Source organism: Clavelina lepadiformis, chromosome 2, assembly GCF_947623445.1.
Source record: "Clavelina lepadiformis chromosome 2, kaClaLepa1.1, whole genome shotgun sequence".
In the NCBI taxonomy this organism is placed as follows: Eukaryota; Metazoa; Chordata; class Ascidiacea; order Aplousobranchia; family Clavelinidae; genus Clavelina; species Clavelina lepadiformis.
The window spans coordinates 15567282-15583904 of record NC_135241.1 but is presented as its reverse complement, the minus strand read 5'-3'; the positions used below and the strand labels follow the sequence as shown (position 1 = coordinate 15583904).

Genomic DNA, 16623 nt, shown 5'->3' with positions numbered 1-16623 from the left:
ATCATCGCTAACACCAGATTTGATATAATTACTGCACTTTATAATTTTTTCACTTTTTTAGAGTTGAGGAAATGATCACCTGAAATGCTGGAGCTTTTACAAAATGTTTCATTTTCTGAAATATGTTTTCTGGAATATGATCTTTGTCATAAAACTGAAGATCTTCAAAGAACCTGATATAAAACAATAAATGGTTATCTTATCGACAGTGGTAAAATATTTCCTACACATTTCAGTTCCATGAAGTTAAAATTTATAGGTCAAACGAACATATACTGCATTATAACAACACAGTGCATAAAAATAAATGAAATAATCTGTAGAATTTGCTCGTATAATGCGTAATTTATTATAGTAATAAGCCTTGTGTATAATTTATTTGCAAATTTGGTTTGTATTTGTAAACTTGCATTTTACTTTTGGGTATATCTCACTCACTTATCTTGTGAAATGAGAGCTTTCCCGTTTTCCCAGTTAGCAGGTAGAACTTCAAACATGTGACAGAGACATGTCACCACAGTAACTGCGCTGGCTGGAGGGTTTTGATAGCGCTTTATTTCATCGATGCACTTGGGCGATATGGAATTGACAGCTTCTAATGCCGCAGCATACATAGGATTCACCTGAATACAAATCATGAACATATTAAAGTTGCATGATACAATGTTTTTTTCACTTTGAGAATTGTCCAGTTTGCATTGAAAGATCACCATAGCTAAATATTAACCAACAGGATTATTATATAACTCAATGAGCATTCTAGAGCAGGCACTGTAGTTCATTACCGCATCAAATGCTACATCTGTCTCTTGTTTTAGTAGGTCCAATTCTGCTTCCAGTGTTTCAATGTTCTCTTCTTCAATTGTGCAACGTTCCCTAGCTTCTGCATACTCCTGTCTTTCTGCTTCAACATGTTGCTTCCAAGATCTTTCAGTCTGGCGAGCATCTTCCAGATGCTGAATTAAACCTTCACGATCATCTCGGAAATCTCGAAGTGAATTTTCTGCTTCACGAATCTTACGTAATGCTTGCTCATATCTTTGCATTAAAATTTGACAAAGTTATAAGCCCTAAATAAATACAATAGAAGCTTTACTGAATTAAATTAACATGAAAATTTATAAGTTGTGCAACGTTAATAAATATTTCAAATATTTAGCTAAGCTACACACTTATAACAAAAAACTTTTTCTTAAATATTAATTGATTAAAAGGTTTTAAGTTCATAGCTTAACTTGAACACCTTTTAATAATTTTCATTTGCTCGGACTTCACCATCTTCACTATACTAATAAATAGTTGAGCAGTTTGCTTCACAGTCACAGGGTTCAAAATTAAGTCAGCACCATGACCAAGGGATGCTATGACACAAAAACAAATTCAAAATGAGCCTTACAAATACAATAACCAATTGAAATCTTCAAACAATTTTTCTCAAACATTTTTAATGTTTTTCTTTGAAGAATTTACACCATAGCCAGGGTTTGGGGTTATTTGATTGATCACCTGAGGTTCTTGACATTGCATCACAGTGAACATATGCTAAGAAATAGCAAAGTCGATTCAACTGCAGATCTGGAGATGTATCCATGGACCATGGTATTGTGTGATAAGGACCTAAAATTTTAAAAAATCCAGGAAAAAATGAACAAGGATGGCCAAGTAAACTGAACTTCATACCCATAATTATGCTGAAGAAAATTAGTTTGATGAATAAATTCCATCTTGTAACTAGTCCAAAAAAACCTGAATTTGTCGCTATGTGATCCCTCTCCATGTCAAAACTTTCAGTTATAAAATGCTCAGCTACCATTTGCCAAGAAGAGTGATCCCAACCACGATAGAGATCAATGCATGAAAATCTTGTCAGCAAGTCAGGATATCTGGACATAAAACAGTTTTACCAAATAGCCTACTTATACTATAACTAGCTATTAATGACTACCATAGATTCAAGTAGTAACTAAATTACTTACCTGAAACTATAATGCCAAAACTATATGTCTGCAAAATTTATAAAAACTGTTTTTGCTACGGTGTTGCACGAACCTTTTCAAGAATTGATAAAAGGATTGAATTCTGTCATTGTTATGAAATACAACCCTATCTGTTCTTTCTCGCTGCAGAATTGAAAAATCATGTGGGCCTATCACAAGAATATAATGTAAAGCTTTGATGACATACAAGAACAAAATCTCAATGTAATGTATTTATCAATGTACTCAATCTTTTTACTCACCTTCTAAGTCCGGATATGTTGCCAATATAATGACATGAAAGTTCTGAATAACCTTTGCAAAGTATTCTTCTAATTGCTGGTCTAACTTTTCTAAAGAGGTCATTCGGCCACCCTCTGCAGAAATTGCAGCTTTAGACGAAGGAGGTGCAAATGCCGTGACGATAGTGGCAAGTTCTTTTTGCGAATACAAAGCGGGGCAACGACCTGCAAAACAATATCATTCTGCATTATAAAAATTCAAATTGTTGCAAAAACGAATTGATGTTCTTCACCTTCACGAATGACGGCACAAACATCATCTATGCATTGAGGATCACTAGAAATATCATCATGTAATACTAAAGCAACTTTCTTCTCATAAACTCCCGCTTGAAAACTTGCATCTTTAATAATTCTATACAGAATACAATTTTACTAATCAAATTTAATTGCTCATATTTTGTTTTTTGTACTTACCAACTAAAACTTAATAACTAAAAGACCTAAAATACACACTGTCTGAGTTGACTTTGATATGATGTCTCTTTGTCTGCATCCCCAGTGTGCATTGAGGATGTTGTATAAACCTTAACATTGTTCAAGTAAGTAACAAGCTTTATAAGTGACTGCCTCCCAGTAAAACGTGCTGATGATAGCAAGAGAGCATGACCACTACTTTTCATATACAAAATGCGAGAAAGTCTTGCAGCGTGGCGAACTGCTTGACCAAAGAATACGAGATTCATATGTTCCGTTTCCGAAGCATCTAAAATAAACAGACCATATTTATTAGAAGTATGCAATTAATTTCGCTTTGTGAATAAATGCTTAAAGAATTGCATTACCAACTAAATAATTTTACTAACTTCTATTGAACTCTTGTAAGCCCTGTTTCAAGGCTTCAGCTAACTGGCCTTCTGTGCTTTCTGCATATGGATCTGTGTATTTTCCTAGTGCAGCTGAAAGCAAACCACGGCTGAAAAGAATAGACTGCATTTCTTCATTGTAATGAAGAACCTGAAAAAATAAAACAAAACAAAAACAATGAACACAAGCCAAAAATAGGATCAAATATATATAAAAACATATAAATTATCATGCTATTTTCCTGTTCAAAAGCTAACCTGATCAAGTGGAATAAGAGGTCCAGTGACATTAGTAGCAACATCAGTATCATCAATGAGACCAGGCATAAATGTCACTCCAAGTTTGGCACCACCTGGTCTGGACGGCTTTCCACCTCCATGCTGTGCCCTGGTAGGTTTTGAAGTATTTTGACTCTCGTCAATTCCAACTGAAGGGTGAACTGATTGATCTAATTAAAAACAGTCATGGCTACAACAACCACAGTCTTCTATGTCTATATGTTTATGCATAGATATTGTTGATAATATAGTTAAATATAGACTTAGTTTAGCAAACCACTAACATGTATTTAAAATAATTTTAATTCAAAACATGTACAAAGTAAAAAAATTGTATACTGTGGTTACTGCTTTATAAACCTGCTGTTTATAAGCCCAATTTAGTCAGGTCTCAATTCACATGATTTGTTACTGCAGTAAGATATTCTGTCTTATAAGTTTAAAACCCAGGTCTACAAGGCCATTTTTGAAACGTAATTCCAGAGAATTGAGGACAAAGATGGAGTGATGAAGATTTTCAGCTCAGTGTGCTTCATGTCAAATTCAGCTACGCTATGCGTCATTTCTTTACACACTTCTGACACTCTTTTAAGTGGAAAAATTAATTTCTGATCCAAGTGTTGCATAAAAAACTTAGTTATGTATACTAATTAATGTTTTTTCATGGTTTTGTGCAGTAAAATACAGTACTACCGGTATATGTCAATAAATGTTGCTGGTTAAAATTACAGTATAAACTTGCTGTTTTCTGCAGGTATTGTGAACATGGTACAGCTATCTATACTTGTATAGGGACTGGAGCGACAAAAACTCACTTCCCACTTAATATGCCCAAAATGGTCTAGTACCGGGGTGGGCTTATAAAGCGGTGACCATCGTACAACACAAAGTAGCAAAATGTGTTGAAGGCCACACCTCGAAATCCAACCGCAGGTGTCTTCTTTTCATCGAGATTTAGTTTAACTGAAATACTGGATTCGGTTTCTGTCGAATCTTCTATGGTGGTTTCAGATTGAAATACTGTAAATGAAATATTTTCTATTTTTGTTACTAACCTTAGCAAATGTTTCACATTACTACTTAAATGATACAGTATGCATACAAGCGAACAGAAGGATACAGGCTCTGCTGGAAGGACATTGGTACATAATTTTATCACGTTTTAGACTTAAAATAAAAACCATCTTTAAAGAGTTGCTAGAATTGACATACACAGTAATTTATTAATAAAATATACTTCTGCGTGTTTATGTCACCCAACTCATTAAATCCATAGTTAAATATATATTCTCAAATTTAACTCATAACATTATGTTATACAAAACTGGAGAACAGCAACTGGCAGATTGTATCACCTGACTCTAGTTCAGTTGTATAACCAGTGACAGCAGATTGTGTGTCATCTTCAGTAAATGCTGTGTTCGCTCTGGATTCATAGTCTTCAGATGTTGTTGTATCTTCATCTAATGCTACTGTTGCTGTTTCACTTTTGTAGTCATCCTGTAGGACCGACTCTTTAGTTGATGGTGTGGATAAAGGTTCTGGAAGCCCTTGAGTATAGAAATGCTTTGAAAATAGGATATTATAACTGGATCTTAAAATGAGCAACAGCTGCCAAAGCCATGTGTTGATAACAGAATTAATTACAAATGCTGACATAACGTATGCAATTTGAAATGATTTGGCAATTGCAAGAAACACAAGTCAACTGAACAGAAATGTAATGTATTGAACTGAGCTCATGAAATTACCTTTAACGGTATTGGACAATATACTTTGGCTTTGGTCAGATATGTTTGAATAGGAGAAGAGTGCAGAGCTTTGCTGTGAAGGAGACGATGTGGAGTTATTACTGATGACTTCAAATGATGTTGCTTTCTAGGAAAAAAGGCACATAATAGATTGGTCAAAAAAGTAGAAGTGATCATAAATACAGATGGCAAAAGGCTAATAGATTAAATTACAGTTAATAGCCTTAAAATATCGTAGGATAACATACTAAAGTAGTAATAGCTAACTTTAACAGCTTTACGTTACTTTACAATTAAAAAATTAAACATGAATCATGGCACCTGTACATCTGAAGAGAAACTTTCAACTGGAATCTGGGAACGAATACTAATTTCACTGTCAGTTTCCTCTAGTTCATTATCAGTCTGTTGTATTGTAGATGTGTCATATTCAGACAGGCTTTCTTGCTAAAAATTATTTTATTACAAATTACTATTAAAATGTTTTGGCGGAACCAAAAATTGCATACAGAAAAGTAAACTTGCATATGAATACATCGCATGAGTACAATGTACAGGTTTACATAAACACACACACTCACACACACACACAAACATACACAGAAAAATAAATATGTACATATATTTATTTCACTGAATACCAAATGTACCAAATTATCTGTGTCATCATCCTGGATTTGAAGCGACTCTGAAGTTCCAGAGCTGGATAACATTCTTGGAATTGGTGTGGCACCACCAGATGGAATAGGGGTTTTCACAATACGAACTCTCTCTATAGCCGGCGATGTTGGTCTTTCATCTTTGCCTATTGCATGCATAGTTTGTGTATTGTGGCAGAAAACAATGTTAGTGCATTGCCAAGAACAACTTGTTAAAATAGTGGAAAAGTTTTTATCTAAAACCAGTCCTACCGGAGCAAAAATGATTTTTCAAAACATCAAAAAGAGTATGTGATAACCACTTTCTGTCGTTGTCATCAACAAGACGATCATGGAATGTTCTCATGCATTCGTGCAACCATAATCGAACTACCGTCCTCATCATAGGTGGAACACTGCCTACTGACACATCACCTAAAGAAAATAAAGCAAGAACTACCAATTATTCTTTTACCATACTTGTACACATCTGAATATTGGACCTGCCAAAGTTAAAGGTAATAAAGAATTTAGATTTTGCTTCTTGAAACCAAAAACTGCACTCACCCCAACCTCTGTTAGCTCTAAACCTGCCAACTTGTCTGCCTCCTCCTGGTCTCTTTGGAGGTTCTGTGCCACCAGCTCCGCGTTTACGCATGGGGATTGGACGCCCTCTTGTTCGAGGAGTGAGCAGAAACAAACCCTGTAACATATCTTTCAATAATAAGTTGATATGCAACAAAAGATATGTAGATGTCAATCAAAATCGATCATTGATAAATGTTTATTCACACTTCACCAACCTGCATTATTTGGCTTAAGTCATGCAATGAGAAAATATAATGTGGGTTTCTAGGAGATGGTTTCAAGTAAGATTTTATCATGGTATAAAGATCAAACGCACCAGAAATGATTGCCTGCATGTACCGTATTGAAAATTGCACCAGTTATCAAAATACAGATAAGGTGTGATCACAAACATTTTAACTAGCAAACCTCTTAATTTAATAAGAAAATGCACCTGTGAAAGATCATAATGTCTAGCAAGTGAGTAGGCTGGAAATTCCTCTAACCAAGATTGGACAGCATCGTGATAAATGCTGAGTATAGACTCTTTTGTAGGCTATGTAGCGTGATTGTAATATAGCATTATTAGTATGAAATTTGAAATATAACACAAAAATGAATTAAATTGTAAATTGGTATTTTACAAATTACCTTCAAAAAGTGCAAAGTAACAAAACGTCTGGTAAGCCGCGGAGATGTAAGATGTTGTCGATGTCCAAGTCCACTTCCTAATTCACTTGGCAAGCCACAAGCTGCAATAAAGGCCATGTCTTGTTCCATTGACTTAAAAATCAATCTTTCGTGATCATATGTTCCATTTAAGCAAATGACCTAGAATAGAAAGACAATATATGTTTTAGCATACAATTTTAATACTATATAAATTTTACAAGCTCCATACAAAATTTATAACCTTTTGTGAAAAGGAAAGAAAACACTATGCTGCACCTGTCTCAGTAATTCCAAAGTTGGTTGCACAATCCTGTTCTGGCCGTGTGATTTGTCAACAATTGCTCCAGCACAGGACAAATCGTCAAGAAAAAACAATGCCTGATGCTTTTCCAGTGTACGAGAAGCTATGATTGCATTTGGATGCGCCATCAGACCAAGATTATGCTGTTTGATAGTAGGAGAGGCTTTTGTTTCCAACAATTTTTGAAATAGTGACGCGCTGAGTCCTATTTAAAGAATATATGAAATCGAAATGAAATAATATATGTAATATATGAATTGAAATAATATATGATAAGCAAGCAAACACAGTTCTTCGTCTCACCATTTGTATGGTTATTGTAACGCAACCTTTATTCACAAGATTCTATATAAAACTTACTTCTACAAAAGCGATTCTGTACCTCACTAATAATTGAGATTGTGTAATGGCCAATACATTACTTACCAGGAGATAACGAAATTTTTGTCAATCCAAGTTCAGTTTGTAGCATGTTGTTAACAAGACTGGTTTTGCCGCAACCAGTTTCCCCAGCTAAAAGAACTGATTTTTGGGACTGAAGCAAGATTCTTGAGAGATAAGCATACTTTTCCATCTAATAATTCAAAACGAGAAATAAGAGGAATATCTGTAGATAGCGGCAATTTATACTTATACCTGATGCAGTGGGGTGTAAGATGTTCCATCATTCATGACACCTCGAGGTCGAAGATCAATCTTATCTTCCCAAAGTGTAAAACGACTGAACTCATCATCAACAAAATAATCATATACAGTTTCATACACTGGGAAACTCAGGGTGTGTCTGAATAAGATTTCAATAGTCAAAAATACAACGAGTAAATAAAAATAGGATTCGGCAATGACAATGCCTATTTAATGAATATGACTAAATATTACTGGGTCATAGAATACTTTAACTACAGTACAGCATTTTAAAACATTATATTATGTTTCAAGTTTCAAGCTGTGAATAATTATAATAACAACGAATTGCTTTCATTATCATATTCAAAAACACTTATGGAGAAAAAAACTTTTAGAAGCAATTCAAATAACCTTGCTTTCCGGAAAGCATCCCTGACAAAATCATCAAACATGGGCATTTCATTTTCAAGGAGATTACCCCCGAATGCCCACACAAACGCAAATCCAAACAAGTTCAATGAAGTTTGATGATACGAATCAGGAATGGCATCATCTAAACCAGATCTTGCACTACTACCACGAGTTGGAGTTGACTGATTATCATCTGGAGATCCTGATGCACTATGGGATTGCCTGATCAAATTAGAAACTTTTCTGTTATTAAAAAATGTAATTAAATAGATGTTTATTATGAGCAATAAAAATGGCATGAAAAGTAGATCATGACACATTGAATATCTATTAAGGGTTTCCTACATAGATAAGTTAAAAAAGGATTTGATGTTATACCTTTTATCTATAGTAACATCATCGTCTTCTTTGGTGTGGCCGAGATAATCTCTTGTCATGTGGCGTGAAGTTAAGCAAGCAGTAAAGATGGATAAAAATGATGAAATTTCACGAACTCCCATCGCAGTAAGACCCTTTTCCTGTTATATAATTCACATGGCGGCCTAACAAATGTTAAGCCTACAAAAGTGCGCAAATAAACCCATGCAAGCAAGAAATACCTTATAGGCATGGGGAATACCATGCTCAAGAACTGAAGATTTGTGTTGAGACAAAAAGTTTAGTGTAGAAGGTACCAAATCTTCGATAAGTTCCTTCCACATTCTAACAGATTTTCTGGCAACTGCAAACTTTCCGTAAGCATTATCAAGCCAGGATGAAGCAATATTCCGCCAATTCTCATATAAATTGCAATGGATAACCGCACACCTATCAAACATGAAAAATCATTCACATTTAATAACAGCAGCTTAAAAGCAGCTACATGTATTTATTTTAAAGTTCAACTGCATTGATAGCATCATTAACAGTATAATATATTACTGTGATAAAACTGCTGGAGATGCTGAAGCAACATCAGCTGTTTCAAAAAGGATATGTGTAGTTTTAGGAATAATAACTTCATCCATATCACACATGCGAGATCGATGATGGCCATCCAGAAGGGTTCGAATATTATCAACCCAAGCAGGTAAAATTTCACCATCCAACACTAACCATTTATGCAACCTAAAGTATATGTGTCATGAAATGTGGTAAATACAATGAAGGGTAAGGTTAACTAAACACACCTATTTCCCCAAAAAATTACGACAAAAAAATATAAATTAAACCTTTTATTACCTAGAAACTGGATTGTCAGTTGTTATCTCAAATGATCTATCAGAGGACTGCAAGGTTTCACTTGGAGCTCCTTTAGGCTTTGTATTGTTTTTTTTACCAACTTTATGGATGATTGTGCATTCCTTTAGTAATTTTACCAACAGACCTATGAAAAATTAAAAAAATCAATTCCAAATTATTTTGTTTTTTTATTTATGTATTTTATTATTCGGCATTTCAGTTTAAAAGCTGATTATATAGTGAAAATATGAAGCAATATTTATGTTTGATAAATAAATGGTTTACCTTGTTTCCAAAGGTTTGTCTTGCTTTCATAAAATCCAAAGAGTTCTGGAGCTCTATAAGCATTTGGAAAAACATTTGTGATGTCGACCGAGTAGGTAGACTGGTTAGAATGCAGATCCCGACTGCTCTTGCCTGTTTATGGATTAATAAACTTAACACTCAGGTTAATCTACTACTTAAAATCTATTTTCTAAAAATAATATCATGATACCTTCAAAAAAAGGTAAATGCACAAATATGTCAGTTTTGCAAATGTCTAGACATTTTTTGATAACAATAAATATTCTTGCCTTGAATTCCAAACGTGCTAAAGTGCGAGTTAGAAGAATGGATCACCTACAAAATGTAAATTGAGCAAAGACTGTTAATTTGATCCATTACTAAAATATATCTTGTTTTAAAACTATGTACAAGTAAAAGATGAATGCCAACATCATAAAGTATAACCTGAGTTGCAAGTGTTGTTGAGCTCAGTGATATGTCAGTGAAACTACTACTGCCTTCAATTTGGCTGTTCAACGAATTTAATGCCTTTGAAAGTATCCTTTAAATAACATTTTAAAAACGTTATATTATAATGTTTACAAGAGCTAGTTAACAAAATTGCTTACAGCAATTTACTCTAATAATAATATGTTTCTGAGCAAAGACAGCAATTCTACTCTGAAAACAACATGGTGCTACCTGTATAAGGTAGTTTTGCCAGAACCTGCTAAACCAGCTATGACCACTGCTTTACTTTGATTGAGAGAAGTATACAACTGCAAAGCTTTTTCAACAAATTCTGATGAGGGGTGTAAACCATCGACTACCATTTGCTTCTGCACAGCATCTTGAATTGAAAAACATATGGAAACAAAATTTGCCATTTATAATTTTGCCAAAAAAATATTGTAAATGTGATAAATACGTGTCAACAACGTCAACATACTTGCTAGCTGTTGATGTGCATCGCTTGAAACAATTGGTCTAGCACTTAAAGGAAAAACACTGCGCAAATTCTCCTTAAGCCTGGTGACACTGTATGTGCTGAACAAATTAAAATTGGATTTACAAGAAACTTATTTCAAAAGTTTGCGTAAATTTTACAGTAGGTCACACAGAATTGCAGTGAGAGCTGTGGTTATAATTTTTATAAAATTAAACTTAATTGAAAATAACCTTGGGAGCTTTGAAGGCAGTATTGCTAGAATAGCATCAACTATGGCAACTTCTTCATTGTGATTAGCTAAGATCACTTCGGATCTACGACTCGACCTGCTAATACTTGTAGTAGAAGAAGTAGCTGACGGTGCACGAGATACAATTGAACCGTCACTATCTGATACTGATTCAGCGCGACTACGTTGTTGAGAACGAAGTTTGACGCAATTACTCAAACCAATTAAGATGATAAGTTTCAAAGTCGCCAAATTAACTTGCGCCATCTGTCATAATAAGACAAAAATATCATAATTTACAAGCATGAAGTGACAAAAATTTTGAAAAAAAAACATTAGGTTTGTGAAAAAAATTGTACACATTTATGTATATTATACAAAAAAAAGTTTTACCACAGCAGAAGAAGCTTGTGGACTTTTTCCTTTGCCATCAATTGAAACAACATCAGCATTTGAATTGATTACTTCATACATTTTATAGAGTTTTACTGACAAGTTAATGAAGTCACAAAAACCAGCGGCTTGTAACCAAACCTTGAAAAATAAGTAAAATCATGCTTCTTAGAAACTTAAATTCTCAAAGCATAAACAAAGCCTATCAAAAAATAATGTTAATATTTTAGACATGTTAAATAATTCATGACTTCCTGAAGTTTTACCTCAATGAGTTTTCGAACGTCAGGTTTGAAGAAGCAGGTTGGCCGATAACTTAAGCGCAGATTGTCTGGTACATTTGGAAAGCGGCTGAAAAATGTATGTCAATAAATTTACAACAAGATTAAAAGCAATCTACAATCACTGAACACGAATCAAAACATAAATCAAACTATGTCTGGTAAAGGAAGAAGTCCAGGAAAATGTCTAGGAAAAAGTTATATTTACAACAATTTTACCTTTCATATGCAGCAAATGTTAAAAATACTGAAAATCCACGGCGAGCTTGCAGTAGGTGTCCATCAAATATCATGCTTCCCATAATTTGGTCCATAATTGGTTGGTCAGTACTATCAGATAAATACTTATCAGCTTCATAATCTTCAAAAGAGAACCTTTTCAAAGAATCTACGTATGTTTCTGACACTTGTGGTTGCCATGTAGATTTTGGAGTGCTCTTGTGCAAGGTGGTGACAGAATTGCTTCTCTGAAATAATTGCAAAAACGTACATTAAAAAAATTACTCAGATTTTTATTACAACTCAAGTAAATAGTTTTAAACTGAATGCATCTGCAATGCAATTGATAGTTTTTTTACACAATAAAACAATCTACAGTAATAGAGCACCAGATTAATTCCAAGATTTTTTCATGATGTGCTATCAATTTTAACTCCAAATAGCAGCAGAAAGGTTATTTACAACAGATACGTACCATATGCAGCACAATCAGCTTTGTACCTCACAAACATCAACTACAATATTTGTAAAAACTAGAAACAAAAAAATTATTTTAGCAGAAAAGAAACAAAACATTAGCTGTACAATCAAACCTTTAAAAAGTTATTTCCATCCCTGCCATGTATGCTGTACTGAGAGTTGTATGAATTTTCTATTGTTTTGTATGTTTGCTGGATCTCCTTGATGTGCTGAGATAGTATAGACAAAGATGATGCTGGCAACCGTTCAGCTTGCTGAAAGCATAGCCATGCTCCTGTTTCTACCATTCCACACAAGCATCTACGTAAAATGTTTTATCAATTAGAATTTGACATTTAGATTATATGTCATTATTATTACTGACTATTTCATATAAATTATAAGTTAATGTATAAAGATGAAGCTTTTATAGAATCCGCACGGTTAATATTGAACATAATCGTGGACAACATAATTATGGACAACTTAATCCACTTTGTATGAAAAAATCCAAAAGCAGTTAAAAATGTCTAGAAGCTTGCCTTTTCATAACATTTATAGGTAATTCTTCACAACAGGTTATATTAATCAATTGGCGTCCGAAAACCTTGGAAAGTTCAGAAATAACAGTGGACTTTCCGACTCCAACTGGACCAAAAAGACCACCGCATTGTCCGAGCCTCATGGATAAAGCAAGATCCAACATGCATCTGTAAAATTTGGAAACTATGTATCTAAAGGCAACCTGCATTCTGCATGTCAATAAAAACTACCATAAATTAACATTTTGTGAGAAATTTCCTTCCCAATAGACACAAAACTAAAACTAACTATTAATATCACTAACACTATAAAATTATATGTCAGTTTGAAAATGAGGAAAATAAATGTAAAAAAATGCTTCAAGAAATGTGGTATCACAAAAACAGGTAAAAGAAACCAAACAATATCAGTTAAAATCCAGTAAAAGTCAATCACCTTTCAGTGACTGGTGTTATAACAGTTCCTGTGCATACACCAATTTTGTTGTTATCATTTGCAAATGAAGCATATTCATATCCAAATGGTTCTTTGTAAGAGATATGTTCAACATAACAACCACCTACAGACGTTACTGAGGAAAGATCATAAGCTTCACGTTTCACATATGATTGTTTCTTTTCAACACCCACATTTGAATAATCCACAATTTCAGCAGAGAGCCTATATAAGAGGAAATTTGTCACAACTAAGTTATCAGAACCGGCTTTAGGCCAATGCGAGTGATGTGACTGCATTGTGTCCAGCACCTTTGAGGGCCCCACACTGCTTAGCACCAAAACTCAAATTTAGCTTCTATTTTGTGCAAATCACAGTGCTATTTCTAATTTGTTGTTGGAAGAGAATATTTGGTTGGAAATACCAAAGCTTTGATGGGAGCTGATGTGCAAAGAGTTGATATGTGGTTAATGTTGTTAATATCATTATTCCATTAAGTTATTTAAAATTGGCAAGTGGCCCCCGCCATAAGTTCTTTCGTAGGGGCTCGCATTTGCTAAGGCCGAAACTGAAAATTATTATGCAGTTTTGCAATTAGTGTAAACATTTAAGTCACCATCAACAGTTTTTTATTGACTAAGTATTTGAAATTTCAGGTGAATTGAGGTCTCAGTAAGTAAAACCGCTTACTTATGAGCCATATATCTTTCTATGTGAAGGACTAAGCTTGTATAAACAAGCGAAAATATACAAATTCATATTAATGATTGCCTTGATTATTTCAAAGAGATATAATCATCAAGCAACGTGGTCACTAAATTTTTCATCTCACTTTAAAATTCTTTGCCATTCATAAGCTTTAGGTGATGCAACTGAACTCATTTCCAGAGACTTCAAAATATCTTTATAATATGCTGTTTGAGTAATCAGCGATGAAAGTAGAGATTGCAGCCTCATCCTTAAAATAGACTTCTCACAATGTGAAGCATTATGCTGCAAGGTTTGACTGAAATATGTAAAATTGAGAGATTGAAAACACTATGTAACATTATTGTTAACAAAAAATGAAGCAAGTAGTATGTTGTTACGTTAAGTAACAATTTATATTTATAAAACACTACCTAAGCTGTTTATATTTGTGAATGGTAGACTTTTTAGCATTTTCATAATCTACTTTCTTTCCCCCATTCTTAAGCATTTTCCAAATGTCACGATACCATAAAATGGCATCTGTGATGAGTACAACTTGGCCAGTATATTTCAACATCCAATGCCTGAAAAAAAGTACAGGAATAAAGACTTTCATGAAAGTGTTGAACTTGTTGATAAACAATTCACTTCAAATCGCCTATCTTGTAAAAAAACTAATGAATCTGATTGATTATATTTCAGCACACAAAGTAATAAGCATAAATGAACAACACATTATAATAACGAAAATAAACTTTATAAATCTGAAATAACCTAAAATTTTGACTTGCAAGTTCTTGGTGTCTAACTTCAAGTTCAAGAATTTCATCCAGCACGTCACTCACACAAGAAACTGAAAGAGTGGATAAATCGTGATAAAGCATAACAAAATTATCACCTCTGGTAAAACTCAACACCTTAGGCTATAGCTTATAGTAAAACAATTGCATTCATTCAAAGTATTATTTTTAGGACAATGCCAATAAGAACAAAAATCATTGTCATCCCGAGTTAGCTTACCATTCCTCATTCTGTCTTCAATGGCCTGTTTTATCTGGTTGGAAATTGCAGATTTGATGCTATGCTCTAACGACTTAAACCACATGGTTGCATCACTATGTGCTACAAGTGGAGTGATGGGAAGGTGTTCCTTACGACTTCCAATTAAATGAGTCACTTCGAGTCTGAAAAACATACATTTGCATGCACACAAAACGTTTCTTATGTGGTATACGATAAATGCATCAAAGTATCATGACTTTTACACCACCGTGGAAGGTGTACAACATTTATGAGAGACTTGCATTCAGAAACAGAAAAATACTACAAATGGAAAAAAGTAAAATATATTCTAAGATATACACCTATGTGAATGTAGTTCCAAATCAAGTGAAGACGTGGTGTGGTGTAAACGTCCATTTACAGAACGTGGAAGACTGAAAACAAGGGACTGTACACCTTTAAAACATTTCTTCACAAATGGGACAAGTGCTTTAGGTTGTTGGGAAATACCAAGCAACTGTATGCAATCATCATCACATAAAAAGTACATCCTAAATAGAATAAAACATATTAGACTTAAAATTTTGTCTGAAAAACTATTAAAAATTATCCATCATTGGAAAAAATAAACTAGACAAATGAAAAGACTAAATAAAAGATAATTCACACAAATAATGATTCCTGCAAGAAAATTTTAACGATGATGGTATATTGTTAATGTTGGTTAAGTTGTTGAAAGACAGTTAAATAAAGATAACATTGAAGCTACAATCTAATTACATAAATTAAAAGAGAAAACAATGGTAAGCGTAGTTTGAAGTAATCTTACATATACCTGGGAAACTCAGAACGAAAGACACTGAGTAGTGATGAAATATCATGAAGAATTTCCTCTTCATCTTTGATACAAGACAACAGATGCTTTCGTAAATTTTCTCCCTGAAGTTCACGCCATCCTTGCTGGCCATGTCGTCTATATTTGATAAAAATCAATATATAAGCTATACCAGTGATTCTCAACCTTTTTATCTTGGCAGGCCCCTTTTGGTGGCCTCAACGCGGTCACGGACCCCTCCAAAGTTTTCTATTTAAAATTTTAGTTTATAGCTTAAAGTCTTAAACGGCAACGGAATGTTTCATACAGTAGAATTTGCCTAAGTTGAGAATAACACCAAGCTATGTGGACATTTTTATATTTTCAAAGCGAATACATGTAATGGGATTTCTGCTGTTGCATATCAGAAGCAAGTCTTGAAATACACGGTTGTGTTTTCGAAATTGCTGGCTGCATATCGTCTTCGACATTTAGTTGGTTATGAGCCTTGGATTTGATATGAATGAGAGCATAAAATCCACTTTCACAAAGGTAAGTGGAGTTGAATGGAACAATAACATGCAATGCTTCCATCGATGTGTTTGGGTACGACTTCAACATGGTGCACCAAGACTGAGAAAGTGATTTTTCCATAAACAGTATGTGACTGGCTGAGTCATTCCTTAAATCCAGTAATTCATCTTGCATTTCCTCTGAAACAGTAGCTATGTTTACCACAGGAGAAAATAGATTTTGTGGAATGGCTTTAAACCCTTCAGCCAGATTAGGAG

The 16623-nt window shown here is 34.0% G+C and overlaps 1 protein-coding gene across 1 annotated transcript in view; it reads right to left on the bottom strand.

Annotated features, from left to right (window-relative positions):
* LOC143445311 (dynein heavy chain domain-containing protein 1-like) overlaps positions 1 to 16623 on the bottom strand; it is a 38232-nt gene that overhangs the window by 8914 nt on the left and 12695 nt on the right. Inside the window, exons 29-76 of the mRNA XM_076944333.1 lie at positions 15854 to 15991; positions 15381 to 15569; positions 15037 to 15200; positions 14791 to 14869; positions 14448 to 14600; positions 14159 to 14332; positions 13327 to 13551; positions 12891 to 13058; positions 12483 to 12669; positions 11890 to 12137; positions 11656 to 11740; positions 11390 to 11530; positions 10998 to 11263; positions 10768 to 10865; positions 10521 to 10668; positions 10284 to 10380; positions 10127 to 10172; positions 9837 to 9968; positions 9552 to 9696; positions 9252 to 9437; positions 8930 to 9137; positions 8709 to 8848; positions 8331 to 8552; positions 7929 to 8076; positions 7719 to 7866; positions 7268 to 7497; positions 6971 to 7150; positions 6774 to 6875; positions 6556 to 6669; positions 6320 to 6455; positions 6026 to 6187; positions 5765 to 5919; positions 5436 to 5561; positions 5115 to 5241; positions 4719 to 4913; positions 4279 to 4383; positions 3343 to 3533; positions 3085 to 3235; positions 2735 to 2984; positions 2512 to 2633; positions 2240 to 2443; positions 2050 to 2146; positions 1747 to 1883; positions 1507 to 1617; positions 1244 to 1361; positions 786 to 1038; positions 439 to 623; positions 80 to 173 (exon numbers count right to left, since the gene is read on the bottom strand). Coding sequence (XP_076800448.1) covers positions 80 to 173; positions 439 to 623; positions 786 to 1038; positions 1244 to 1361; positions 1507 to 1617; positions 1747 to 1883; positions 2050 to 2146; positions 2240 to 2443; positions 2512 to 2633; positions 2735 to 2984; positions 3085 to 3235; positions 3343 to 3533; positions 4279 to 4383; positions 4719 to 4913; positions 5115 to 5241; positions 5436 to 5561; positions 5765 to 5919; positions 6026 to 6187; positions 6320 to 6455; positions 6556 to 6669; positions 6774 to 6875; positions 6971 to 7150; positions 7268 to 7497; positions 7719 to 7866; positions 7929 to 8076; positions 8331 to 8552; positions 8709 to 8848; positions 8930 to 9137; positions 9252 to 9437; positions 9552 to 9696; positions 9837 to 9968; positions 10127 to 10172; positions 10284 to 10380; positions 10521 to 10668; positions 10768 to 10865; positions 10998 to 11263; positions 11390 to 11530; positions 11656 to 11740; positions 11890 to 12137; positions 12483 to 12669; positions 12891 to 13058; positions 13327 to 13551; positions 14159 to 14332; positions 14448 to 14600; positions 14791 to 14869; positions 15037 to 15200; positions 15381 to 15569; positions 15854 to 15991 — 7480 coding nt within the window. The remainder of the gene's footprint in view (positions 1 to 79; positions 174 to 438; positions 624 to 785; positions 1039 to 1243; positions 1362 to 1506; positions 1618 to 1746; positions 1884 to 2049; positions 2147 to 2239; positions 2444 to 2511; positions 2634 to 2734; positions 2985 to 3084; positions 3236 to 3342; positions 3534 to 4278; positions 4384 to 4718; positions 4914 to 5114; positions 5242 to 5435; positions 5562 to 5764; positions 5920 to 6025; positions 6188 to 6319; positions 6456 to 6555; positions 6670 to 6773; positions 6876 to 6970; positions 7151 to 7267; positions 7498 to 7718; positions 7867 to 7928; positions 8077 to 8330; positions 8553 to 8708; positions 8849 to 8929; positions 9138 to 9251; positions 9438 to 9551; positions 9697 to 9836; positions 9969 to 10126; positions 10173 to 10283; positions 10381 to 10520; positions 10669 to 10767; positions 10866 to 10997; positions 11264 to 11389; positions 11531 to 11655; positions 11741 to 11889; positions 12138 to 12482; positions 12670 to 12890; positions 13059 to 13326; positions 13552 to 14158; positions 14333 to 14447; positions 14601 to 14790; positions 14870 to 15036; positions 15201 to 15380; positions 15570 to 15853; positions 15992 to 16623) is intronic.